Source organism: Brachyhypopomus gauderio, unplaced genomic scaffold, assembly GCF_052324685.1.
Source record: "Brachyhypopomus gauderio isolate BG-103 unplaced genomic scaffold, BGAUD_0.2 sc114, whole genome shotgun sequence".
NCBI lineage: Eukaryota > Metazoa > Chordata > Actinopteri > Gymnotiformes > Hypopomidae > Brachyhypopomus > Brachyhypopomus gauderio.
The window spans coordinates 363,646-388,036 of NW_027506935.1; the positions used below are offsets into that span (position 1 = coordinate 363,646).

General features: G+C 41.7%; 6 protein-coding genes across 11 annotated transcripts; 3 read left to right on the plus strand and 3 right to left on the minus strand.

Moving 5' to 3' along the window:
- Nucleotides 1-15: 15 nt before the first annotated feature.
- Nucleotides 16-2,597, minus strand: LOC143497870 (lipid transferase CIDEB-like). 3 transcript variants are annotated; one of them, XM_076993481.1, is made up of 6 exons: nucleotides 2,585-2,597; nucleotides 1,937-2,126; nucleotides 1,395-1,509; nucleotides 998-1,147; nucleotides 648-844; nucleotides 18-430 (listed from the first exon to the last, which is right to left on the minus strand). In XM_076993481.1, the coding sequence occupies exons 2-6, from the start codon at nucleotides 1,960-1,962 to the stop codon at nucleotides 286-288; spliced, it is 633 nt and encodes a 210-aa protein (XP_076849596.1). In that variant the 5' UTR covers nucleotides 1,963-2,126; nucleotides 2,585-2,597; the 3' UTR covers nucleotides 18-285. The 3 variants fall into 3 exon arrangements, with proteins under 3 accessions (XP_076849597.1, XP_076849596.1, XP_076849595.1); XM_076993482.1 differs by lacking the exon at nucleotides 2,585-2,597 and having other exon boundaries at nucleotides 16-430; nucleotides 648-840; nucleotides 994-1,147; nucleotides 1,937-2,420; XM_076993480.1 differs by lacking the exon at nucleotides 2,585-2,597 and having other exon boundaries at nucleotides 1,937-2,420.
- Nucleotides 2,563-6,907, plus strand: LOC143497865 (uncharacterized). Its single transcript, XM_076993472.1, has 10 exons — nucleotides 2,563-2,808; nucleotides 3,093-3,295; nucleotides 3,527-3,625; nucleotides 3,716-3,811; nucleotides 3,977-4,087; nucleotides 4,560-4,683; nucleotides 4,858-5,485; nucleotides 5,644-5,711; nucleotides 6,297-6,379; nucleotides 6,471-6,907. The coding sequence occupies exons 1-10, from the start codon at nucleotides 2,799-2,801 to the stop codon at nucleotides 6,585-6,587; spliced, it is 1,539 nt and encodes a 512-aa protein (XP_076849587.1). The 5' UTR covers nucleotides 2,563-2,798; the 3' UTR covers nucleotides 6,588-6,907.
- A 131-nt stretch (nucleotides 6,908-7,038) lies between these two features.
- On the minus strand, nucleotides 7,039-16,597 carry LOC143497867 (dehydrogenase/reductase SDR family member 4-like). 2 transcript variants are annotated; one of them, XM_076993476.1, is made up of 9 exons: nucleotides 16,520-16,597; nucleotides 9,014-9,129; nucleotides 8,674-8,851; nucleotides 8,475-8,576; nucleotides 8,236-8,306; nucleotides 8,103-8,154; nucleotides 7,771-7,905; nucleotides 7,546-7,601; nucleotides 7,039-7,374 (listed from the first exon to the last, which is right to left on the minus strand). In XM_076993476.1, the coding sequence occupies exons 2-9, from the start codon at nucleotides 9,124-9,126 to the stop codon at nucleotides 7,260-7,262; spliced, it is 822 nt and encodes a 273-aa protein (XP_076849591.1). In that variant the 5' UTR covers nucleotides 9,127-9,129; nucleotides 16,520-16,597; the 3' UTR covers nucleotides 7,039-7,259. The 2 variants fall into 2 exon arrangements, with proteins under 2 accessions (XP_076849591.1, XP_076849590.1); XM_076993475.1 differs by lacking the exon at nucleotides 16,520-16,597 and adding an exon at nucleotides 9,811-9,897.
- LOC143497866 (uncharacterized) lies at nucleotides 10,014-13,804 on the plus strand. Of its 2 annotated transcripts, none has more exons than XM_076993473.1 (9): nucleotides 10,014-10,371; nucleotides 10,603-10,701; nucleotides 10,787-10,888; nucleotides 11,054-11,164; nucleotides 11,489-11,612; nucleotides 11,787-12,414; nucleotides 12,575-12,642; nucleotides 13,235-13,313; nucleotides 13,405-13,804. In XM_076993473.1, the coding sequence occupies exons 1-8, from the start codon at nucleotides 10,234-10,236 to the stop codon at nucleotides 13,303-13,305; spliced, it is 1,341 nt and encodes a 446-aa protein (XP_076849588.1). In that variant the 5' UTR covers nucleotides 10,014-10,233; the 3' UTR covers nucleotides 13,306-13,313; nucleotides 13,405-13,804. The 2 variants fall into 2 exon arrangements, with proteins under 2 accessions (XP_076849588.1, XP_076849589.1); XM_076993474.1 differs by having other exon boundaries at nucleotides 10,793-10,888.
- LOC143497868 (dehydrogenase/reductase SDR family member 4-like) lies at nucleotides 13,964-18,491 on the minus strand. 2 transcript variants are annotated; one of them, XM_076993477.1, is made up of 9 exons: nucleotides 18,353-18,490; nucleotides 16,890-17,005; nucleotides 15,663-15,840; nucleotides 15,471-15,569; nucleotides 15,232-15,302; nucleotides 15,093-15,144; nucleotides 14,760-14,894; nucleotides 14,534-14,589; nucleotides 13,964-14,305 (listed from the first exon to the last, which is right to left on the minus strand). In XM_076993477.1, exons 2-9 carry the CDS (start codon nucleotides 17,000-17,002, stop codon nucleotides 14,191-14,193), a joined length of 819 nt encoding a protein of 272 aa, XP_076849592.1. In that variant the 5' UTR covers nucleotides 17,003-17,005; nucleotides 18,353-18,490; the 3' UTR covers nucleotides 13,964-14,190. The 2 variants fall into 2 exon arrangements, with proteins under 2 accessions (XP_076849592.1, XP_076849594.1); XM_076993479.1 differs by lacking the exon at nucleotides 14,534-14,589 and having other exon boundaries at nucleotides 18,353-18,491.
- A 343-nt stretch (nucleotides 18,492-18,834) lies between these two features.
- Nucleotides 18,835-24,386, plus strand: LOC143497892 (tripartite motif-containing protein 72-like). The gene is made up of 9 exons (XM_076993513.1): nucleotides 18,835-18,986; nucleotides 21,463-21,510; nucleotides 21,599-21,646; nucleotides 21,786-21,890; nucleotides 22,058-22,096; nucleotides 22,295-22,333; nucleotides 23,138-23,164; nucleotides 23,407-23,433; nucleotides 23,830-24,386. Exons 2-9 carry the CDS (start codon nucleotides 21,465-21,467, stop codon nucleotides 24,348-24,350), a joined length of 852 nt encoding a protein of 283 aa, XP_076849628.1. The 5' UTR covers nucleotides 18,835-18,986; nucleotides 21,463-21,464; the 3' UTR covers nucleotides 24,351-24,386.
- Nucleotides 24,387-24,391: the final 5 nt, after the last annotated feature.

Genomic DNA, 24,391 nt, shown 5'->3' on the forward strand with positions numbered 1-24,391 from the left:
CAATTTTTAAATAAACAAATGAAATAGATAATACGGTAATCATACATACAATTTAAATTTTTGTCTGTATTTCCATTGTTGCATGGAAGAGATTTCCTGGATACCAAATAAGGTTGGTTTTGGACTGCATTTTACTGAGATGTCCATCATATTTTTCTGTAGTTTGTGACAAACCTGTTAAGCAGGTCTGTCAGACTGATACTGAAATACAGATTGAAGAATACTGAATCCTTAAAATAAGTTGTATTCACAAAGCAAGAGCTGTTGATTTCCTCATAAAAACAGTCAGTTCCAGTAATCTTTCTGCATGGTATCATGCTGAACTTGCAAGAGGTCCGCCCCCTGAATTATTCGGCGAATCACAGTGGCTGAAGTGATCAACATGTGACCCGCTGCTTGAAGTAAAGTGGAGATCATTCTGAGGGTCTCTCTGTCAATACAAATAATATCAGAAAATAATATATTCAGTTTTTAATATATATTTCAATCATCTGGTTAGTTGATAAATACATTTGATCGACAGAATGAACTGATTCTGCATGTGAACTCAGAGCTCTTTAGAACCAAAGATAAAATAAATGTAATCATGTAGAAGTCACGGACAACCCTACCGTTCAAGAGACGAACAGGCTTCCTAAGGTTCTCACCTGAGCACTTTCTTGGGCCCCAGGCACTGGAAGTCGGCACCGATGGAGTACAGTCCCTTGAACTTGGCCTTCACGCTCAGGGAGCCAAATGTGTCCTTTGGGTTCAGACGGTAAAGGTCAAAGGTCACCTGGGCGATGTCACGACCAGTTCGGGGCTTGCAGTCAGCTGGTTTGATGGAACCGCTTCTCTGACCTAACTGCAAATAATACATTTGTATTTTAAATGTATACACACACACAAACAACATGCACTATAGTAAAAATAATAAGAAAACTGGCATACACACACACACAGACAGTACTGAAACATGCACACCTTTGAAGACCCACACACTCGCACGCGTACCTACAGGATGGGGTCTCCAGGCCTGCCCCGGCTCCATGCCCATGAGCACCGTGTTGTCTGGCATTGCCATGAGGAACTCTTCTGAATCCACCTCGGTGCCGTCCTCCTCACACACCAGAGACACCGGGCTAGGGATCTGCAGAGCGTGAGCTGCCTAGCCAACACACACCCAATCATGTAAGAGCACTTGTGCACACCATACCAAACTGGGCACACCTAAATGACGCACGTATGAATCAGATTCAGATTTATTCTACTCATAATTTTACTCTTTAAGTTTTCTTTACTTTTAGGGTAGGTCACTACACTATTTTAAAATGCACACTAGCTAAAAATGCACTTGAAAACATGTCTTGTCAGCACTGTGGTCCCTTATTGGTCACTTGTGAATTGACACTCACCTTCTCTTGCAGCTCCTGTAAGGATGCAGCAGTAACTCCCTTCCTGATCTCTCGGTTCCAGGAGCACACCCTGAACGGCCTCTGAGGAGGAGACCATACCCGCCGGGACACAGACCTGGACGGGGTTTGGGGACAGACGGCACATTAACTGTGGAAAAGATCTGATGAAAACTCGTGAGAAAGTTTGAACGTTCTGTGGTCAAAGTGTCCATCTTGTACTGAACTTTTGTTGAAAGCTATTAAACCAAACCAGTTGGATCAAGACTGACATTTGAAAAAAACATTTTATAAAACACAGCATGAAAAATGCAGTAGATTAACATGTGATCTTGAATAAATTGATACATTATAACCGATATTTCATCTTAACTTGAAATAGTTATATATTGGCATGAGGACAGAGCCCAGACTATTCACTGATTTAGAAAAACTAATATAATCCGTAACAGTATAGGAATCACGCATGTATGTCCGGAGCATGTATGTACAAACATGGTAAATTTATTTACGGAATGAAGTAAAAGCAAAAACATAAAACTCACTTAATCAGTGAAGATGTTGTTTCCATTCTGGTGAGCTCAGTGATCCAAGATTATTTTGACTTTCTAAAGACTACCTATATGTTATATATTCTCTTATACTAGGTATCAAGAGAAGTGGTGAATCTGTAGCAAAGTAGCTGTGTGTTGTTGGGCCTGCCCCAAGGCCTGTTCCATGTCTCTTGACTTTGGTCTGAAATGAGTGATTCAGTTATAGATGTCAGAGAGTAAAGTCCAGCAGGCTGTCTGATAATGCACGGGGTGGAGGTTCAAATTCCCTGTCAACATAAACTGGATATAAACATACAGTACACTGAGCCCAAAACAACTGTATGCCGTTGAAATATAGTCCCTGTTTTTTCATTAGACATTCATTTTGAAAACGACAGATGGATCATTTAAAAGTCAAATTTATATTTCTATTTTAGCACTAAAATATATAAAGAAGCTTTTTACACATTCAGGAATATTCAGTAGCGTAACTACTTTAAACTACATTTAAAATTACGCTATTTGAGTAATAGCCTATGAGTAAATTATGTGGATTTAAGTGCACATTTCTGCCACTCGACACGAAGTACACAAACGTACACACGGAGTGCGCACGTAGGCCTGTAGTTATTGGAACACGGAAGAAGTATGACGTTTTACCGGAAGTAGTTCCTAGTTGTTTGCCGCGGCGCGAAAAGGGCGTTTGGTGTTAACGTTAAAATACAACAGCTAGGCAATCTAGAATATTTTTTAATTTTAGCACTTCGATCTTTAATTTTAATAAATAATTCATGCGTTTATATAACTATAGCTGGACACGCTTAGAATAAATATTTGGCACAGAATCATAGTTAGGTTAGCTAGAAGTCGCGAAATGAATAACGGTAAGTCAACCTTTCAAATTAATAACTGATTTAAGAAGCCAGATATTTAGATAGCTATGTTTATTAACACATCCCTAGTAATTAGATCAATTGTCCAACTCCAATACCATACGTCTAGATAGCAAACTGGCATAGTTAGTTACTGTGTTAAGATGGTTAAATGTCCAGTCAATTTCAGTTAATAAGATTACATGGTTGGCTATTTAATAGCCCACCAGGTACTCCGATGTGCTGGGCAGCTTCAATAACCACATTTCGATCTGTGTCTGATTGTGTCCGGTCAGGTGAAACTGTACCTGTCGCCTCCCTTCGTCTGTTGGCCCCGCCCCTAAGACTGGTCTCCGCGGCCATGTGGAAGGTGATGCAGCAGCGTGACGCGATGCACTACGGGAAGCTGGAGGAGTTCGTGACATCAGTATCGGAGACGGTACCTGGACTGCTGAGTTACAGACATCAGGCAAAGCTGGTCGTGGGTCTGCAGGCGCGGGTGAGGACGAGGCCCGGTTTTGTCTTTTCCTGTCCTGTCTGTACCACACAATCAAGTCCAGTAGTTGAATGGTCTTGTAACTTGAGTCTACTATGATTTGAATCATAACCTGATTGCTTGGCTACTTTTGGAGTTCCATGATCTGGACTTAGGAATTTGCTAATCGTTCTCTAGTTCAAGTTTTTATATGGATTTTGAAAACGAAGCTGATGTTGAGTGTTATGTCTTTAGCTGATCCTGGAACAGCTCGGTGCATCACAGTCTCCTGACCCTGAGTTAATTCTGTCTCACTTAAAGAGACTACGTGCTCCCACCCTGCCTGTAGGAAAAGTGAGTCTCTAGTTTCACCGTTTGTCTCTCTGAGTTCTAATAGTTTTTGATGGTTCTCAGCCAGTAAATTCTGTTTTCCATCTGTTCCAGGGGAAGGATCAGAAAGTCCAGATGGCTGTGAAGAATTTCCACAGCCTGGTTCAGACTTTGCTTAAGAACCCAGAGGAAAGAAGACGATTCTTCCAGGTGAGAGAATTCTTACAGTAGTTCCCTGCGTTGCCTGTATGTCAGGACAAATCAGTAGGCTTGAATAAGACTATGCTAAATCTGTAGATTCAGTTCCTTTGATCTTTCCTTACACTCGCGCACACAATCTCATCTACACACGTGCTCGCTTTAATCTGTTTGCAGGAGGACTTCGACTCTCAGTACGGGCCTCATTACGAGACCGCTCTGGAGAAGCTGCTGTGGGAGTTCCTCACCAGACTGGACCAGCTCCTGCCTGTCCCAGACCTCACCGAGGTCGGCTGCCTTCAGTCTGGCTAACTGACCATTGATTCATACATCTTAAACCAGTTTTAAAGGCCAAATTTGTGCAATGCATTATTGAGTTAATACTGGTGTGTGTGTGTGTATATATATATATATATATATATATATATATATATATATATATATATATGCACCGTTCTGCAGTTCAGTTCTGGGAAAACATCCATCATACTGACCTAAGACTCATTTTCCCCAACGTCAAGCCAGACCGTAACCGGCAGGGATCAGTCATCAATCAATATATAAAAAGACATTGCCCATCAGAGTTCTAACTGTAAACAATTACAGAACAGTCTGACATTTTTTATATATCTAAGAACCCAGACGTGAAGGGCTAAGCTAAATGTACACTTGACTTTTTGCACTAATGCTGCATCAGTGTGGTGCTACAGTGAGTGTTCTGCACTCTGCTTCAGTTGGTGGTGTCTTGTGCGTGTTTCAGACTGCGTCGTGGCTCGCTGGCGCCCCTGCAGTCCTGGAAGAGTGTGCGCGTGCTGCGTCTCAGCCACAGCTCCTCAGGACTCTGCTGAAGCACGAGAGATGCTTGGGCCACCTGGACCCAGCTGGTGAGCGCAGTGAGGACATGAGTGATTTGTCTCAGGTCAAAACGTTTGTGTAGAACAAAATGACGCGGTGCCTTTTCTGATTGTATTTTTTTCTCTGTTTCTCTTTGTCTGTGTCTTCCCACAACACCATTTTCCCTGTTGTCGTTTGCATCACGCGGGTGGTTGCACCCTCAGCATCTATTCCCTCGTCCACCGGAGATTCCATTTTATCTTCCCTTTCCTTACCTCCTTCTGGCAGAGTACAACACCCATCCCACCAATCAGGATCTACAACAGCAGCAAACTGGGTCCCGAGCCCTGGTCTATCAACACAGAGATCGAAAATTGGGCAGAGGAGAGAAACTAGACCACCAATCGCACCTGTTATTGGCTCGATATCTGGGGAAGACCTCCCACAAAGCACTCCAGCCAATGACAACACAGTATCCATTTTGGAACAGGACACCCCCAGGAAAGAATTGTGTGGAGACAGGAAAAGAAGAGATGGGCTCGATGACACCTGTAAGGCTTCCAAGGCAACACCAGGCGGCAGCTCACCGGGAGACAGTGGCCCGCCTTCTAACCTTGCTTCCTGTATGAAGTGTGAGCTTCGCGTCGTCGTCACACGACTGGATATCCGAGATGTCACTCAACCCGTGCTGTTGAACGCCTCGGTCGGTGAGGAACAGGCTACAAAGTCTCCAAGAGACCAAGCCATCAACGGTGTGTCCAGAGGAAGAAATGGTAACAGCGTGACCCGGAAAAGGAAGCTCAGTAACATGTTGACCCCCCAGAAGCACCTGAGCAGTGTGACTGATCAGCAGTAAGGGGAACTTCTCTTAAGTGTTTTCTGCATTAGATGATGACTGAGAAGAATAAATAAAGAACCATTTAATACAAATGTTAGTAGTGTTCTGTGATGTTTAACATTGTGTTGTGTCCCAAGTAACATTAACTGCCTATTGTATCCCCCCCATGTAGAACCTCTGCTGTCTCTCCTATCATACCTCTTGTAACTAAGGAAGTCCAAGTAAGGATGGCTAGTTCAGGTAACTAAGAATCCACAGCAGTTCTCCCACCACTAGATTAAGATTTTACTAAGTCGGAAAACTCGAAGTTGATTTGTGTGAATGACACAATGTGATCTCTGTCTAAAATCTACCTAATGGTATCTTGTCGTGGAGAATGCTTCCCCATTTAACTCCTGTCCATCTTTCTTTCAATTTATCAATATAGAAAAATCTATTCATTTTACAACTCGTTTGTTTCATCTGTAAATAGCAAGATGAGCATAATACTCCTGGTAAGGTGGTATAAATGATTTAGGTTACTAGTTTCTTTCCTGTTTATGATCCATTTCAGTTGGTATAGGATCAGAGATTTTGTTACCATCATTTCCCAGTTGAAACTAAATCTGTCGATTCATTAAGCATAGTCACATCTTCACATTGCTTTTCCTGATTTTAACCTCATTATATTTTAGCAAAATCGTCTACAGCTCATTTATAAAGAGCTCAAGAACTGAGTTCATGTTTTTCACAATTACACAAAACTGCAAAAATCAAATTAAAGCCATGTATATTTCTCAATGTTCTACATAGCTACTATTGATCAATCTTATCATATTCCTTCAGAAAGGAACTCTTCTCGAAATCAAACCACTGATGACATTATTATTGATTCAGAAGATGAAGCTATTCAGAATGTGAAAGGAAGGGTAAGTCTTGTATTAATATTTTACTACAGTGCTTTATACAACACAGACAGCTAGTGTGTTCACATCTGTCATGACATTCATTTTCTTGCAGCTATTTAAGAAGTGTTACTCCAAGACCAAGAACAACACGTACGTTCCCACCCTGCGGGAGTTCTGGCGTCGTCCATTCTACCGTGACCTGGTGTCTCCAGGGAACGGGAGCAGATGAGATCATGTGATGGACGTTCATGTTATCGCCTTAGGATTCAGGGTCGTAGGCAGGTGTGCCATCCCTGATACAGTCTTTTATTTCTTTAAATCTGGTGCTGGTCAGTGAGCAGGAAGCATAAATGAAACTTTTATATAAACTTTAAAAGTTTTGATTTTAAACAGAAATTATGGAATTGTCCTTTTTGCACTTGTTACATACTATATATTTGTAGTCAGTACAGCTAAATACAGGTCTTTTACTTTATAATAAACATTTTGTTTGTTTTCCAAACATTGCATACAAGAGCAGGTCTATTTTTCTATGGTCTTTTATTTTCTTTATATGGTGTTTATTTTATTTACTCTAAATATATTGTATACTACCTAGAATGTACATGATTTTATATATTAAAAATGCCTGTTTTGTGTTACAGGTGTGTGTGATCTAATCAATGTACATTCTGTAGTTAGAAATGTATTTTTATTGTGCAGCAGTTCTCAGAATTACATCTTTGACAAAAGAATCCATTAAAAATGTGAAAAGGTTAAGTTTAGTCTTAGAGAGATTAATCAGTCAACTAAAGTTTTTATCCGTATCGGTAATTACAGAAGATATGATTACTGCATGTGGGTGGTTCCTGATTCTTTATCAAGCCAAATTAGCATTTCTTTTCCTTCTGTGTACAAACTCTTACAGTCTGCAGTTTATGCCACCTGTGACAGTGATCGTCTCTCCAGTGATGTACGAGGCGTCCTCAGAACACAGGAAAGCAATCGTTCCCCCAATGTCCTCTGGTGTTCCTAGTCTATACGAGAGGGTATTGCAAAGAATGTTGGTCAGGCAGGATGTTGCATAAAGTTAAGTTCTTAAATACATTACTAGAACAGAATTAAACATGAATTTCTAATCAATCAATCGCAAACTAGTGCTCAACCAAAGTGCTCAAAGTTTGAACTCCAAATCCAGGTGCCTCTACCTTTTAATGCTGATTCGCTTCATAAGCTCATTTGTTGCTTCCTCATTCTGCCACAACTGTAAGACAACAATGGTTCCAGGAAAAAAAAAATGCAAATGTGGTGATGTAGTAGCACAAGGAGTTCTGCATCTTAGAAATTAAAACGCCATTCCCGTGTCTGACTGGGTGTGTGATAATCAAGATGAACGACATATGAAATGTGAAAGTCAGCGGAAGGATCCTCACAGCAGAACTGAAGCGTGTCTTGATGATTCCCGGAGCCACGCAGTTGACTCGGATGTTACTTTGAGCGAGTTCGGGAGCGAGAGCTTGCGTTAGGCCCAACAGGGCAGTCTTACTCACGCTGTACGGACCCAGCCCCTAACGAAAGGCACATAGTCACCAATATGAAACTGCAAAACGAATCTTTGGTCATTTAGCCAGTGGTGTGACACCTACTTAGCTTATCCTTTTGAAAAATATAGAACTTAATAGTAATAATCTTTATTTGTATAGTACCTTTCATACATACATGCAACTCACAGACCTTTATATTCCAGCTCTGGTCTTGTGCTCACCTGCATTGGCTGGTACCCTGCTACCGAGGACACAATCACCACTGAGCCACCCCTAAAACGGAGATGACCGGAGAATGTCACCCTTGCTGTTTAAAATCTCTGAGCGCTTTATGATTTCAGGATGTTCCCTCACCCTCTCTTCTCCATGTGAGGGACTACTTGTTTGGTCAGTAGGAACGTGGCTTTCACATTCACGTCTAATATCTGAGGAACACAAGCAGAAGATGTGAATAAGACCAACCGTCAAACCAGCAGCGAAGCTTGGGCCCAGGTCAAATCGAGGGTGGCCCACCAGCAGCTGAGTTTGACCTTTGTTTGTGAATTATGTTTATGGTCTATGTTTTTCAAATCTACAAGAGCTTTGAGTTGCACCTTGCTCCAGACTTCGTCTGTGGATTCTAAGATGTTTCCAAAGAAAGGGTTCACAGCCGCATTAGAGACCAGGATGTCAATACCCCCACACTGCTCCACAGCCTGGGGAGAAAGGGTATGGTCAATTTCTTCTCCGAATATTAAAACGTGTAACATCACCACCACCTACTTATTTTAGAGAATGAACATGCAGACTCACCATCTTGACCAGCCTCTCTCTCTCCTCCGTATTCCCCACGTTACAGGTGGTACCAGTCACTTCAATGTTGTCGTTGCGTAACAGTGACACAGCTTTGTCCACGTTGCCTTGCCGACGGCTGCTCACAATAACGTGAGCTCCCCTCTTACCCAGTGCCTGTGCCGCAGCAAAGCCAATCCTGAAAATCACGTCATTACGTTACGTTGCTGTTTCTCAGCTCAGGCCGACCCATTAATACATCTGCTACTGTTACAGAGCCATAAATCATCTACTGTGTGTACAAATCATCTACAGTAGTATAGTGAGCTCCTAAGTGACATCGTAAGGAGAAGTTTTGTACCCATCTGTGGATGCAGTAACTATAGCAACTTTTCCAGAGAGGCTGCAGTGAGACATCGTTCTTGCAGCACTGATGGGACTGGTGATAAGGGTTTTAGTTACAGCTCTCAACATTACCTAGAAATAAATCACAGAAAGTCAATATTTTAATGTGTTATGAGAATTACCTGTGATGTCTTTCATGACTTTAATTAAGTTAATTATTTTAATCCATATGCGTGACTTTTTATTCAGCTCTCAATAAAATTATCATAATATTACTATTCAACTCAGGATCTGAAAATGTGTCAGACTTACTACCGTGTTCAGATGAAGACCTAGCAGTCAGCAGTCTAGACGTACTTGTCAGTATATTTAATGTGTAATAAAGGTACAAAGCTGAAGTAATCATACTAACTAAACGTTATAGGTTTTTTTCTATAGATATGTTTAATGAACCATGATCAGTAATTTATTCTGTTTTAATAATTACTGATAAACTCCTTCGGTGATCTAGACTGGCCAGTAGGGGATAGGTTATGTGGGTTAAAGGTCGCCAAAAAGCATTACTCTATAGTTCCTGCAGCTTTGCATATGTAATCATGTGCACTAGTAATCAAAGCAGCATCTATTTTGTATATTTATGCACTCAAACTGAAGACGATGTTAAAACTATGCATGTATTGGCATTTTCGGTAATGCAGAGCCTTGACTTAAATGTCGCCTACTTGGCACGTAAAAGGCTGGATCTGAAGAAATTCAACTAATATAACCGATTTCGTCGCCTACTTTCTATTTAACGGTACACGCATAACTTACCTTAACTCCCGTGGCAGCTTTCTGAAGTGTCGAGTGCGCTTTGACTTATTGAACAGCGGTCGACCATGTTTGCGGATGTTGTACTCAACGCCCAACAGCTGATTGGCTACCAGTCGCTTTGTGCGCTCCCTATTGGTTATCATTGTTGTGAAACGTTCTAGGGCCGTTTCGAATCAGCAACGCCGTTAAACGGTTAACGTTAACGGACTGATTGGACGGTCAGCTAGTTATGAGCGAGAAGCAGTTACAATTTCAGTTAATAAGATTACATGGTTGGCTATTTAATAGCACACCAGGTACTCCGATGTGCTGGGCAGCTTCAATAACCACATTTCGATCTGTGTCTGTGTCCGGTCAGGTGAAACTGTACCTGTCGCCTCCCTTCGTCTGTTGGCCCCGCCCCTAAGACTGGTCTCCGCGGCCATGTGGAAGGTGATGCAGCAGCGTGACGCGATGCACTACGGGAAGCTGGAGGAGTTCGTGACATCAGTATCGGAGACGGTACCTGGACTGCTGAGTTACAGACATCAGGCAAAGCTGGTCGTGGGTCTGCAGGCGCAGGTGAGGACGAGGCCCGGTTTTGTCTTTTCCTGTCCTGTCTGTACCACACAATCAAGTCCAGTAGTTGAATGGTCTTGTGACTTGAGTCTACTATGATTTGAATCATAACCTGATTGCTTGGCTACTTTTGGAGTTCCATGATCTAGACTTAGGAATTTGCTAATCTTTCTCAAGTTCAAGTTTTTATATGGATTTTAAAAACGAAGCTGATGTTGGGTGTTATATCTTTAGCTGATCCTGGAGCAGCTCGGTGCATCACAGTCTCCTGACCCTGAGTTAATTCTGTCTCATCTAAAGAGACTATGTGCTCCCACCCTGCCTGTAGGAAAAGTGAGTCTCTAGTTTCTCTGTTTTGTCTCTCTGAGTTCTAATCGTTTTTGATGGTTCTCAGCCAGTAAATTCTGTTTTCCATCAGTTCCAGGGGAAGGATCAGAAAGTGCAGATGGCTGTGAAGAACTTCCACAGCCTGGTTCAGACTCTGCTTAAGAACCCAGAGGAAAGAATACGATTCTTCCAGGTGAAAGAATTCTTACAGTAGTTCCCTGCGTTGCCTGTATGTCAGGACAAATCAGTAGGCTTGAATAAGACTATGCTAAATCTGTAGATTCAGTTCCTTTGATCTTTCCTTACACTCGCGCACACAATCTCATCTACACACGTGCTCGCTTTAATCTGGTTGCAGGAGGACTTCGACTCTCAGTACGGGCCTCATTACGAGACCGCTCTGGAGAAGCTGCTGTGGGAGTTCCTCACCAGACTGGACCAGCTCCTGCCTGTCCCAGACCTCACCGAGGTCGGCTGCCTTCAGTCTGGCTGACTGACCATTGATTCATACATCTTAAACCAGTTTTAAAGGCCAAATTTGTGCAATGCATTATTGAGTTGATACTGGTATATATATAGTCACCAATCAATATATAAAAAGACATTGCCCATCAGAGTTCTAACTGTAAACAGTTACAGAACAGTCTGACATTTTTTATATATCTAAGAACCCAGACGTGAAGGGCTAAGCTAAATGTACACTTGACTTTTTGCACTAATGCTGCATCAGTGTGGTGCTACAGTGAGTGTTCTGCACTCTGCTTCAGTTGGTGGTGTCTTGTGCGTGTTTCAGACTGCGTCGTGGCTCGCTGGCGCCCCTGCAGTCCTGGAAGAGTGTGCGCGTGCTGCGTCTCAGCCACAGCTCCTCAGGACTCTGCTGAAGCACGAGAGATGCTTGGGCCACCTGGACCCAGCTGGTGAGCGCAGTGAGGACATGAGTGATTTGTCTCAGGTCAAAACATTTGTGTAGAACAAAATGACGCGGTGCCTTTTCTGATTGTATTTTTTTCTCTGTTTCTCTTTGTCTGTGTCTTCCCACAACACCATTTTCCCTGTTGTCGTTTGCATCACGCGGGTGGTTGCACCCTCAGCATCTATTCCCTCGTCCACCGGAGATTCCATTTTATCTTCCCTTTCCTTACCTCCTTCTGGCAGAGTACAACACCCATCCCACCAATCAGGATCTACAACAGCAGCAAACTGGGTCCCGAGTCCTGGCCTATCAACACAGAGATCGAAAATTGGGCAGAGGAGAGAAACTAGACCACCAATCGCACCTGTTATTGGCTCGATATCTGGTGAAGACCTCCCACAAAGCACTCCAGCCAATGACAACACAGTATCTATTTTGGAACAGGACACCACCAGGAAAGAATTGTGTGGAGACAGAAAAAGAAGAGATGGGCTCGATGACCCCTGTAAGGCTTCCAAGGCAACACCAGGCGGCAGCTCACCGGGAGACAGTGGCCCGCCTTCTAACCTTTCTTCCTGTATGAAGTGTGAGCTTCGAGTCGTCGTCACACGACTGGATATCAGAGATGTCACTCAACCCGTGCTGTTGAACGCCTCGGTCAGTGAGGAACAGGCTACAAAGTCTCCAAGAGACCAAGCCATCAACGGTGTGTCCAGAGGAAGAAATGGTAACAGAGTGACCCGGAAAAGGAAGCTCAGTAACATGTTGACTCTCCAGAAGCACCTGAGCAGTGTGACCGATCAGCAGTAAGGGGAACTTCTCTTAAGTGTTTTCTGCATTAGATGATAACTGAGATAACAATAAATAAAGAACCGTTTAATACAAATGTTAGTAGTGTTCTGTGATATTTAACATTGTGTTGTGTCCCAAGTAACATTAACTGCCTATTGTATCCCCCCCATGTAGAACCTCTGCTGTCTCTCCTATCATACCTCTTGTAACTAAGGAAGTCCAAGTAAGGATGGCTAGTTCAGGTAACTAAGAATCCACAGCAGTTCTCCCACCACTAGATTAAGATTTTACTAAGTCGGAAAACTCGAAGTTGATTTGAGTGAATGACACAGTGTGATCTCTGTCTAAAATCTACCTAATGGCATCTTGTATCTTGACATGGAGAATGCTCCCCCGTTTAACTCCTGTCAATCTTTCTTTCAATTTATCAATATAGAAAAATCTATTCATTTTACAACTCGTTTGTTTCATCGTTAAATAGCGAGATGAGCATAATACTCCTGGTAAGGTGGTATAAATGATTTAGGTTACTAGTTTGTTTCTGTTTATGATCTGTTTCAGTTGGTGTAGGGTCAAAGATTTTGTTACCATCATTTCCCAGTTGAAACTAAATCTGTCGATTCATTAAGCAGTCACATCTTCACATTGCTTTTCCTGATTTTAACCTCATATTATATTTTAGCAAAATCGTCTACAGTTCATTTATAAAGAGCTCAAGAACTGAGTTCATGTTTTTCACAATTACACAAAACTGCAAAAATCAAATTAAAGCCATGTATATTTCTCAATGTTCTACATAGCTACTATTGATCAATCTTATATTCCTTCTGAAAGAGACTCTTCTCGAAATCAAGCCACTGATGACATTATTATTGATTCAGAAGATGAAGCTATTCAGAATGTGAAAGGAAGGGTAAGTCTTATATTAATATTTTACTACAGTGCTTTATACAACACAGACAGCTAGTGTGTTCACATCCGTGATGACATTCATTTTCTTGCAGCTATTTAAGAAGTGTTACTCCAAGACCAAGAACAACACGTACGTTCCCACCCTGCGGGAGTTCTGGCGTCGTCCATTCTACCGTGACCTGGTGTCTCCAGGGAACGGGAGCAGATGAGATCATGTGATGGACGTTCATGTTATCGCCTTAGGATTCAGGGTCGTAGGCAGGTGTGCCATCCCTGATACAGTCTTTTATTTCTTTATATCTGGTGCTGGTCAGTGAGCAGGAAGCATAAATGAAACTTTTATATAAACTTTAAAAGTTTTGATTTTAAACAAAAATTATGGAATTGTCCTTTTTGCACTTTGTTACATATTATAGATTTATAGTCAGTACAGCTAAATACAGGTATTTTACTTTATAATAAACATTGTTTGTTTTCCAAACATTGCATACAAGAGCAGGTCTATTTTTCTATGGTCTTTTAGTTATTTTATATGTTTTTTATTTTATTTACTCTAAATGTTGTATACTACCTAGAATGTACGTGATTTTATATATTAAAAATGCCTGTTTTGTGTTACAGGTGTGTGTGATCTAATCAATGTACATTCTGTAGTTAGAAATGTATTTTTATTGTGCAGCAGTTCTCAGAATTACATCTTTGACAAAAGAATCCATTAAAAATGTGAAAAGGTTAAGTTTAGTCTTAGAGAGATTAATCAGTCAACTAAAGTTTTTATCCGTATCGGTAATTACAGAAGATATGATTACTGCATGTGGGTGGTTCCTGATTCTTTATCAAGCCAAATTAGCATTTCTTTTCCTTCTGTGTACAAACTCTTACAGTCTGCAGTTTACGCCACCTGTGACCGTGATCGTCTCTCCAGTGATGTACGAGGCGTCCTCAGAACACAGGAAAGCAATCGTTCCCCCAATGTCCTCTGGTGTTCCTAGTCTATACGAGAGGGTATTGCAAAGAATGTTGATGTCAGGCAGGATGTTGCATAAAGTTGAGTTCTTAAATACATTACTACAACAGAATTAAACATGAATTCCAAATCAATCATTTGCAAACTAGCCACATAATTCTGTCTTTTAAAAATGATTTCCTCCAAACCCAAATGTTCCAGTTGCAACCAAACACAGTGCTCAAAGTTTGAACTCCAAATCCAGGTGCCTCTACCTTTTAATGCTGAGTCGCTTCATAAAATCATTTATTATTTCTTCATTCTGCCACAACTGTAAGACAACAATGGTTCCAGAAAAAAAAACGCAAATGTGGTGATGTAGTAGCACAAGGAGTTCTGCATCTTAGAAATTAAAACGCCATTCCCGTGTCTGACTAGGGGGTGTGTGATAATCAAGATGAACGAGATATGAAATGTGAAAGTCAGCGGAAGGATCCTCACAACAGAACTGAAGCGTGTCTTGATGATTCCCGGAGCCACGCCGTTGACTCGGATGTTACTTTGAGCGAGTTCGGGAGCGAGAGCTTGCGTTAGGCCCAACAGGGCAGTCTTACTCACGTTGTACGCACCCAGCCCCTAACGAAAGGCACATAAATCACTAACATGAAACTGCAAAACAAATATTTGGTCATTTAGCCAGTGGTGTGACATCTATTTAGCTTATCCTTTTGAAAAATATAGAACTTAATAGTAATAATCTTTATTTGTATAGTACCTTTCATACATACATGCAACTCACAGACCTTTATATTCCAGCTCTGGTCTTGTGCTCACCTGGATTGGCTGGTACCCTGCTACCGAGGACACAATCACCACTGAGCCACCCCTAAAACGGAGATGACCGGAGAATGTCACCCTTGCTGTTTAAAATCTTTTACTCTGAGCGCTTTATGATTTCAGAATGTTCCCTCACCCTCTCTTCTCCATGTGAGGGACTACTTGTTTGGTCAGTAGGAACGTGGCTTTCACATTCACGTCTAATATCTGAGGAACACAAGCAGAAGATGTGAATAAGACCAACCGTCAAACCAGCAGCAAAGCTTGGGCCCAGGACAAATCGAGGGTGGCCCACCAGCAGCTGAGTTTGACCTTTGTTTGTGAATTATGTTTATGGTCTATGTTTTTCAAATCTACAAGAGCTTTGAGCTGCACCTTGCTCCAGATTTCGTCTGTGGATTCTAAGATGTTTCCAAAGAGGTTCACAGCCGCATTAGCGACGAGGATGTCAATACCCCCACACTGCTCCACAGCCTGGGGAGAAAGGGTATGGTCAATTCTCCGAATATTAAAACGTGTAACATCTCCACCACCTACTTATTTTGGAGAATGAACATGCGGACTCACCATCTTGACCAGCTTCTCTCTCTCCTCCGTATTCCCCACGTTACAGGTGGTACCAGTCACTTCAATGTTGTCGTTGCGTAACAGTGACACAGCTTTGTCCACGTTGCCTTGCCGACGGCTGCTCACGATAACGTGAGCTCCCCTCTTACCCAGTGCCTGTGCCGCAGCAAAGCCAATCCTGAAAATCAGGTCATGAACCATGATCAGTAACTTATTCTGTTTTAATAATTGCTGATAAACTCATTCGGTGATCTAGACTGGCCAGTAGGGGATAGGTTATGTGGGTTAAAGGTCGCCACAAAAGCATTACTCTATGGGGTAATCAACTATATTTTACCGCGGTCCAAATTTGGCAGATAGCTGTGGTCCGGGGCGGCGGGGGTGGCGAACGTGATTTGTTGTGCGGGGGGTGTGCGGGGGGTGTGGCGGCGAACGTAACACTCGTGACGGAGTGTTTTGTCAATAGACCTGAAATAAATGCTCCGATTTAAAATGAATTCTCCCGTCAAAATTAAAAAATATCCAGTTAATCAGGAATGAGATTGGGTCCGGACAGGACTGCGTTCGGGTCCGGATCTGGACCGCCAGTTGGTGACCTCTGTCTATAGTTCCAGCAGCTTTGCAGATGTAACTGCTCTAGTAAACATAGCAGCATCTATTTTGTATATTTATGCACTCAAACTGATGACGATGTTACAACGATGCATGTATTGGCATTGTTGGTAATGCAGAGCCTTGACTTAAATACAAACGCCTTGTCGCCTACTTAGCACGTAAAAGGTTGGATCTGAAGAAATTCAACTAATATAACCGATTTCGTCGCCTACTTTCTATTCAACGGTACACACATAACTTACCTTAACTCTTGTGGCAGCTTTCTGAAGTGTCAAGTGCGCTTTGCTGACTTATTGAACAGCGGTGGGCCATGTTTGCGGATGTTGTACTCAACCCCCAACAGCTGATTGGGTAACAGTCGCTTTGTGCACTCCCCATTGGTTACTATTGTAGTGAAACGTAATTAATATTCGTGATATTTAAATAGCGTTCCTAATAGTGATGGGAATATCGGCTCTTTTTAGGGATCCGGATCTTTTGGCTCAGCTCCTCATAGAGTCGGTAATACATCTGCTACTGTTACAGAGAGCCATAAATCATCTACTGTGTGTACAAATCATCTACAGTAGTATAGTGAGCTCCTAAGTGACATCGTAAGGAGAAGTTTTGTACCCATCTGTGGATGCAGTAACTATAGCAACTTTTCCAGAGAGGCTGCAGTGAGACATCGTTCTTGCAGCACTGATGGGACTGGTGATAAGGGTTTTAGTTACAGCTCTCAACATTATCTAGAAATAAATCACAGAAAGTCAATATTTTATGTTATGAGAATGATCCGTGATGTCTTTCATGTGTCACGGTGACAGTCCCGGACCCTTCCCTGTGGGCGTGCCGCTACGTTGTCTGCGTGTCGCTATGTCCATGTTTGTACTTCCGTGGGTGTGGGTTGTTCGTGAGCGTGTTCGTAGTCGCACCTGTGCCTTGTCTCGTGATCACGAGGGTTTGTGTTAATCACCTATTTAATGTGCGTTCGCGCAGTGTCTTGTGCTCGTCTTTGTCTAAAGTTTCGTGTCAGCGTGAGTGTGTGTGTATACTGCTGGCGCTCCGCCCGGAGCTTACACGTCTGTCAATAAACGTTGGATGTTCGCCGTAAACGTCGTGGTGTCTGCCTCCTACACCCGCCGTTACATCATGACTAAAATTAAGTTAATTATTTAAATCCATGGGCGTGACTTTTTATTCAGCTCTCAAGAGCTCAACAAATTATTGCTCTCCAATAAAATGATCATAATATTGCTATTCAACTCAGGATCTGAAAATGTGTCAGACTTACTACCGTGTTCAGATGAAGACCTAGCAGTCAGCAGTCTAGACGTGCTTGTCAGTATATTTAATGTGATGTGTAATAAAGGTACAAAGCTGAAGCAACCACACTAACTAAACGTTATAGGGTTTTTCTATAGATGTTTCATGAACCATGATCAGTAACTTATTCTGTTTTAATAATTGCTGATAAACTCATTCGGTGATCTAGACTGGCCAGTAGGGGATAGGTTATGTGGGTTAAAGGTCGCCACAAAAGCATTACTCTATGGGGTAATCAACTATATTTTACCGCGGTCCAAATTTGGCAGATAGCTGTGGTCCGGGGCGGCGGGGGTGGCGAACGTGATTTGTTGTGCGGGGGGTGTGCGGGGGGTGTGGCGGCGAACGTAACACTCGTGACGGAGTGTTTTGTCAATAGACCTGAAATAAATGCTCCGATTTAAAATGAATTCTCCCGTCAAAATTAAAAAATATCCAGTTAATCAGGAATGAGATTGGGTCCGGACAGGACTGCGTTCGGGTCCGGATCTGGACCGCCAGTTGGTGACCTCTGTCTATAGTTCCAGCAGCTTTGCAGATGTAACTGCTCTAGTAAACATAGCAGCATCTATTTTGTATATTTATGCACTCAAACTGATGACGATGTTACAACGATGCATGTATTGGCATTGTTGGTAATGCAGAGCCTTGACTTAAATACAAACGCCTTGTCGCCTACTTAGCACGTAAAAGGTTGGATCTGAAGAAATTCAACTAATATAACCGATTTCGTCGCCTACTTTCTATTCAACGGTACACACATAACTTACCTTAACTCTTGTGGCAGCTTTCTGAAGTGTCAAGTGCGCTTTGCTGACTTATTGAACAGCGGTGGGCCATGTTTGCGGATGTTGTACTCAACCCCCAACAGCTGATTGGGTAACAGTCGCTTTGTGCACTCCCCATTGGTTACTATTGTAGTGAAACGTAATTAATATTCGTGATATTTAAATAGCGTTCCTAATAGTGATGGGAATATCGGCTCTTTTTAGGGATCCGGATCTTTTGGCTCAGCTCCTCATAGAGTCGGCTCTTTCGGCTCCCAAATGACTCCTTATTTGAGCGGGTGGCGAACGTAATTTGTTGACGGAGGGGTGGCGAACGTACTTTGTTGACGGGGGGGGGGGGGGGGGGGGGGGTCTTGGAGGGGAACCAGCTCTCGTTGTTCACTTAAGAGCCGGCTCTTTGAACCGGTTCGTTCGCGACCGACACATCACTAGTTCCTAACGTTCTAGGGCCGTTTCGAATCAGAAACGCCGTTAAACGGTTAACGTTAACGGACTGGTTGGACGGTCAGCTAGTTATGAGCGAGAAGCAGTTACAGCTCTTAAAACTGTAGTACGCTTCGCGAGGTTTGGTTTTTATTTTTGTGTGCATAAGAAAAGGTTGTTATTCCAAACATTGGTAATATTTAAATTCTGCTTTACCTAAAATGTAACGTACATGACAGATTTTATAGGGTTAGGGTTGTTAGGGTTAAGGTTTAGTAAAAGAGTCTAGGGTCTCTTGCAAAAGAAGTTGTTAACTAATATTAGTTATAAGATTAGATAACCAGGTAGATCAATCAATCAATCAAAGTTTATTTGTATAGCGCTTTTCACAACACATGTTGTCACAAAGCGCCTTACAGGATTTAAAAGGTTAACAATACTACGGCTCCAGAACCCTAATGAGCAAGCCAAGGGCGACAGTGGCGAGGAAAAACTCCCTAAGATAGTGGGGAATAGGAAGAAACCTCGGGAGAACCAAGACTCAAAAGGGGAACCCATCCTCCATTGGGCGGCCCGTTAACACACAGATTACACAAAATACAGACAAATACACAAGTCACACACAAATCACACAATCAGACTAAGTAAAGGTAAAAATGAAAGTTCTGGGTTATGATATTGTCACTGTAAATGTCTGTTGATGAACGCCAGGCTTTCATTCCGTGTCGGAGCAGCGATGCTGGTATTGTAGGCTCCGACTGCAATGTTACTCTCCAGGTGAACCTCGGAGAAAAGATACGAGATGTAGTAAATATGTAACAGATTAATCAAAGGCCAAACTAAACAGATGAGTCTTTAATCGAGTTTTAAACATTGAGACTGTGTCTGAGTCCCGAATAGAGGCAGGAAGATTATTCCACAATTGTGGAGCTTTAAAAGAAAAGGCTCTTCCACCTGCTGTGATCTTTTTGATCCTAGGAACAGTTAATAACCCTGCGTCCTGCGAGCGAAGTGAACGCGCTGGGTTATATTGTTCAATAAGTTCACTAAGATAGTCTGGAGCTAAGCCATGCAGCGTTTTATATGTTAATAAAAGTATTTTATAGTCAATACGGAATCTAATTGGCAGCCAGTGTAATGACGATAGTACGGGACTAATGTGATCAAACTTTTTAGTTTTTGTTAAAACTCGTGCTGCTGCGTTCTGAACCAGCTGGAGTTTGTTTATCGATTTACCAGAACATCCAGCTAGGAGACTGTTGCAATAATCTAAAGGAGAGGATATGAATGCATGGATTAGTTTTTCTGCATCACTAATATTTAATATGTTTCTAATTTTGGCAATGTTGCGCAAGTGAAAGAACGCTACCCTAGTTATATTATTAATATGTGTATCGAACGAGAGATCTGGGTCTATTGTGACGCCCAAGTTCTTTACCTCTGCGCTGGGGGTTATAGTAAAAGAATGTAGATTCAATGCTGCATTATGTATCTTGTCTCTCGCAGCCCTAGACCCAACTATTATCAATTCTGTTTTATCGGCATTTAGTGCTAGAAAGTTACACGCCATCCAATGTTTTATCTCTTCTACACATTTCTCAATCTTACTGTTTGCGCCTAAATCATCGGGTTTTGCCGATAAATACAGCTGAGTGTCGTCTGCGTAGGAATGGAAACTGATGTCATGCTTATGCATAATTTCGCCTAAGGGTAACATGTACAGTGTGAATAGAAGTGGTCCTAGGACTGTCCCTTGTGGGACACCATATTTAACCTGCACAGATTTAGAGGTTTTATTATTAACACTTACACATTGGAAGCGGTCAGTTAAATATGATCTAAACCAGGAGAGTGCGACTCCTTTAATACCTACTGTGTTTTCTAGTCTATCCAGCAAAATGTTGTGGTCTACAGTATCAAAAGCTGCACTAAGATCCAACAGTATAAGGAACGAGACGAGCCCATTATCGGCCGATATTAGTAGATCATTCACTACCCTGAGTAAAGCTGTTTCAGTGCTGTGGTTTGGTCTAAATCCTGATTGGAACTTTTCATGGATACTATTTGATTGGAGATAGTGGTTTAACTGATAGGAAACTGCTTTTTCTAAAATTTTAGAGATAAATGGGAGATTAGAAATGGGTCTATAGTTGGCTAAAATCTGCGGATCGAGATTCTGTTTTTTAATCAAGGGTCTAATTACGGCGCATTTTAATTGTTTGGGCATGTAACCTAGGTTAAGGGAGGAGTTAATCATATTAAGTAAGGGCCCTGCAGTGGCTGGGAGTAGGTCTTTAAATAGACGGGTTGGAACTGGGTCAAATGTACATGATGTAGGCTTAGACGAATTAATCAGTGTTGTGAGCTCTTTTTGCGATATGGGATTGAAGATATTTAGCTCAGTAATATTTTTGGATGCATAGTTACTAATAGCTGAACTACTGGGGTTGGATTGGAGGTTAGGCTGCGATGTATTATGACTCTGTAGTCGGATATTATCTATTTTATTATTGAAAAAGTTTAAAAATTCATCGCTAGTGTGTGTAAGTGCTGTGTTAGAACTAGTGTCGTTGATATTTCTATATGTATATATGTATATGATGAATAAACAGTGTAGTATCATTAAAAAGGTTATTAATCAAATGGATATTATTTTTTCCTCTCTATAGACATGCCAAGAGGCCGTATTACCCTAAACTCAGAGTCTGTGGCGGAGGGTAATTTATTACTTATTATTATTACAGATTATGTCATTATTAAAAGCAATAAACAAATATATCCTATTTATTTATTTATGGAATTTAGGTGGTAATAGAATTGCACTGCAAGAAATACAACTTCAAAATACAGAAGGTAAACAATGCTTGGAACCTAACAAATCAATGTGTTTACAGAAAGTAGCCCTTCTTTGGAAATGAAGCAAACTAATTATAAAGACCCACGTTCAGGCTTTTTTTAAACAAAATTATACTTTGTTTTCTGGCACTGGCAGTTAACACTGAGGCCGTGATCACTCTGAGCAAGCGTACATTCATAGTACTCACCTTGACTAGTGCTGTCACCATACTCTCTCTCCTGGGTGGCCTGGTCATAACTGGTGAGTGGGAAATTTGTGTTTCAGAGTCATTTTTAAAGCAAATTAATACACTGTCTTATAAACCTCATGGGTGGCAAACAGAAGTTATGCGTTTCCTGCTGTTTATCAGGTTTATTGTATTGTCATATTGAATAATCTTCAAAACTACATTTTCCTTCTTTCAACAGCATATAAATTAACTGAAATTAGTAATCTGCTTAATTCAGGTGAATATTACTCTTCATTATATGATAAACCTATATGTACATTCATACAATCTGTTACATTCAGGCATACACAATGTAGATTAATTTTCTCTATCTGCCTGGGTATCTAAAATATATAAAGGATATGCGTGAATGTGTTCCAGAAGAATAATTTTATGCCAGTTCAGCACTGGTTTAAAGACGTATTGCTCTTTTCAGGACTAACAAAAGCTCAGAAGGAGTTTCCAAGTCTGTCAAGTACGTATTTACAGTAGAGATTTGTTTGTTTATTTATTTGTTGTAATCAACATTCTTATATATGCTATGCAGCGGTCCTTTGTCATATTCACTCGAGTGTTTTTCTGCTTAACTGAAACGTTTCAAGGGGGACAGGCGTGACGCAATTGCAAATTTAGTGAGATTTATTGAATACAACAAGAGACAGACTAGACTGACAAGACTACAAAAGGCACAGGGGAATTTACTTAATAAAACCAATAACAAAGAGATGGCAAAACAGAATAACAAAGCAACAGAACTACTCTTAACTAATATGAAGAACACATACACATAGCCGTATCACAGGACTAGAAACCAAGGAGGATGAAACGAACATAAGGCTCAGGGTTGTATACTCTGGAACGGCTACGAACATAAACACAAAGCACAGGGCTGTAGACAGTAACATATGAGAGACCCAACCGAAAGACAACGACACCGAGGGGAAAAACAACCGAATACTAGGGGACCGAACAAGGAAGCTAAACAGAGAAGACACATAAGGGTAGGCAAAGCAGAGAGAGGGCAAGGAATACTTACGAAACATACACAAACCACAATGACCGACACGGGAGTGAAACAGGGGGTTTTTATACACAGAGACAAGACGGTGAAACAAGACTCAGGTGTACGAGACTGATGACGAGGGCGTGACAGACAGAGGGAGGAACGAATGGGAGCGGGGAGCTAGGCGGGCCCAGGGAGGAGGGAGGGGCTGGACGTGACATTAACCTTTGTGACTGCTGAATGATGCGGTTGAACTTGTATCATGTGTGTCCTCAGGCAAAGAAGGCATTATTCCAGACGAAGGTAAGAAAATGGTCGTTTTCAGCTAGAAAACAGCTTTCAACAATTAGTATTATTAAATGTTTCAATAATAATAATAATAATAATTAATGTGGCTAACTCCCCAACATTTTAATGTTTTCAAAGAAATTAACGTTTTCAGAAGGAATAATCCTGGAATGTGCCCTGGAATCTTTGTATAGTGCTAAGGTATGCCCTGGTGCCACACTCATCATTTGCAGTGATTTTCTCTGCTTTTTTTACAGTGTGGAGATGGATTGTGGCAGTTAAAGGTACAATTGCAACTCATATACAGCTCATGTATGCCCCATGTATATCACAAGACTTATATATCTCACACAATGCATTAGGACATGCACAAATGCTTCAGAATATTCTGAGTATTTGATTGGAGTTGAAATAAATATCTGTGCTGTAAGTAGGGGGTCACCACTATTTTGTTATAAATTTACATAGTGTAACCTTTCATTTCAAGAATCATGCAAGACATGCTGCCGTGAACAGAATAGCCACATGGCCAATAGCATACTGCAAGACCAGCCAGAGCAGTTGGTGTACAACAACTGTTCCTGAAGTCATAACAGCCAGGGAAGCTGGTACAACAACTGTTTTTGAAGAGATCGTGATTTTGCTCCTGTGCTCATGGATTTCTGTGTGTTTGTCAACAGCTGATATGACCTTTAATGCTAAATCAGCCAACTCGCTCCTCAGAGTGAGCAACAATGGCAAACGTCTCTACCAAGCCTCCCCGGGCAGCGCGCCCCTCCCCCTGACGGCGGAGACCTACCTGACGTGCATCTGTGTCTCATCAAAGGTCTCCTTGAACACAAGGGCCTATTTTGAAGTTGAAGTGATGCGAACCATGTCGTGGACTTTGGGGTTACGCGCGCAGTCCTTCGATGCAGATAACAACCATGATTCTGATCCTGCTAGTGGCATCTGGACAATTGCTTCAGCAGATGGTAAAATAGTAATTAACGATGGTGAGGCCATCCCAACACCTCACGCCACTCCCCGTAGGCTGGGACTGTACCTCGACTACAAACGAGGTCAGCTGTCCTTCTACGACACGGCCACTAGACTTCACTTACATACCTATCTGGCCTCCTTCAGAGAAAAGCTTCTTTTTTATGCAGCTGTGCATGTTGGGATTGAAGAGAACCATTATCCATTAATGTCTTTTTCTTAATCTTATTTATATGATGTATACACCTGATAGCATTATTAAAG

Coding starts and splice junctions, on each gene's coding strand:
- LOC143497870 (XM_076993482.1), bottom strand. CDS start 1,962: ATGGAAACAACATCTTCACTGATTAA. Junction 1,510..1,936: donor ACAACATCTTCACTGATTAA/GTGAGTTTTATG, acceptor AACCCCGTCCAG/GTCTGTGTCCCGGCGGGTAT. Junction 431..647: donor GGGCCCAAGAAAGTGCTCAG/GTGAGAACCTTA, acceptor TTGTATTGACAG/AGAGACCCTCAGAATGATCT.
- LOC143497865 (XM_076993472.1), top strand. Junction 3,626..3,715: donor CCACCCTGCCTGTAGGAAAA/GTGAGTCTCTAG, acceptor CATCTGTTCCAG/GGGAAGGATCAGAAAGTCCA. Junction 4,684..4,857: donor GGGCCACCTGGACCCAGCTG/GTGAGCGCAGTG, acceptor TTGCACCCTCAG/CATCTATTCCCTCGTCCACC.
- LOC143497867 (XM_076993476.1), bottom strand. CDS start 9,126: ATGTTGAGAGCTGTAACTAAAACCCTTATCACCAGTCCCATCAGTGCT. Junction 8,577..8,673: donor GAGAGAGGCTGGTCAAGATG/GTGAGTCTGCAT, acceptor CTTTCTCCCCAG/GCTGTGGAGCAGTGTGGGGG. Junction 8,155..8,235: donor CCTCACATGGAGAAGAGAGG/GTGAGGGAACAT, acceptor TCTCCGTTTTAG/GGGTGGCTCAGTGGTGATTG.
- LOC143497866 (XM_076993473.1), top strand. CDS start 10,234: ATGTGGAAGGTGATGCAGCAGCGTGACGCGATGCACTACGGGAAGCTG. Junction 10,889..11,053: donor AAAGAATACGATTCTTCCAG/GTGAAAGAATTC, acceptor ATCTGGTTGCAG/GAGGACTTCGACTCTCAGTA. Junction 11,613..11,786: donor GGGCCACCTGGACCCAGCTG/GTGAGCGCAGTG, acceptor TTGCACCCTCAG/CATCTATTCCCTCGTCCACC.
- LOC143497868 (XM_076993477.1), bottom strand. CDS start 17,002: ATGTTGAGAGCTGTAACTAAAACCCTTATCACCAGTCCCATCAGTGCT. Junction 15,570..15,662: donor GAGAGAAGCTGGTCAAGATG/GTGAGTCCGCAT, acceptor CTTTCTCCCCAG/GCTGTGGAGCAGTGTGGGGG. Junction 15,303..15,470: donor CAGACGAAATCTGGAGCAAG/GTGCAGCTCAAA, acceptor TGTGTTCCTCAG/ATATTAGACGTGAATGTGAA.
- LOC143497892 (XM_076993513.1), top strand. CDS start 21,465: ATGCCAAGAGGCCGTATTACCCTAAACTCAGAGTCTGTGGCGGAGG. Junction 22,097..22,294: donor TAGTAATCTGCTTAATTCAG/GTGAATATTACT, acceptor TGCTCTTTTCAG/GACTAACAAAAGCTCAGAAG. Junction 23,165..23,406: donor AGGCATTATTCCAGACGAAG/GTAAGAAAATGG, acceptor CTTTTTTTACAG/TGTGGAGATGGATTGTGGCA.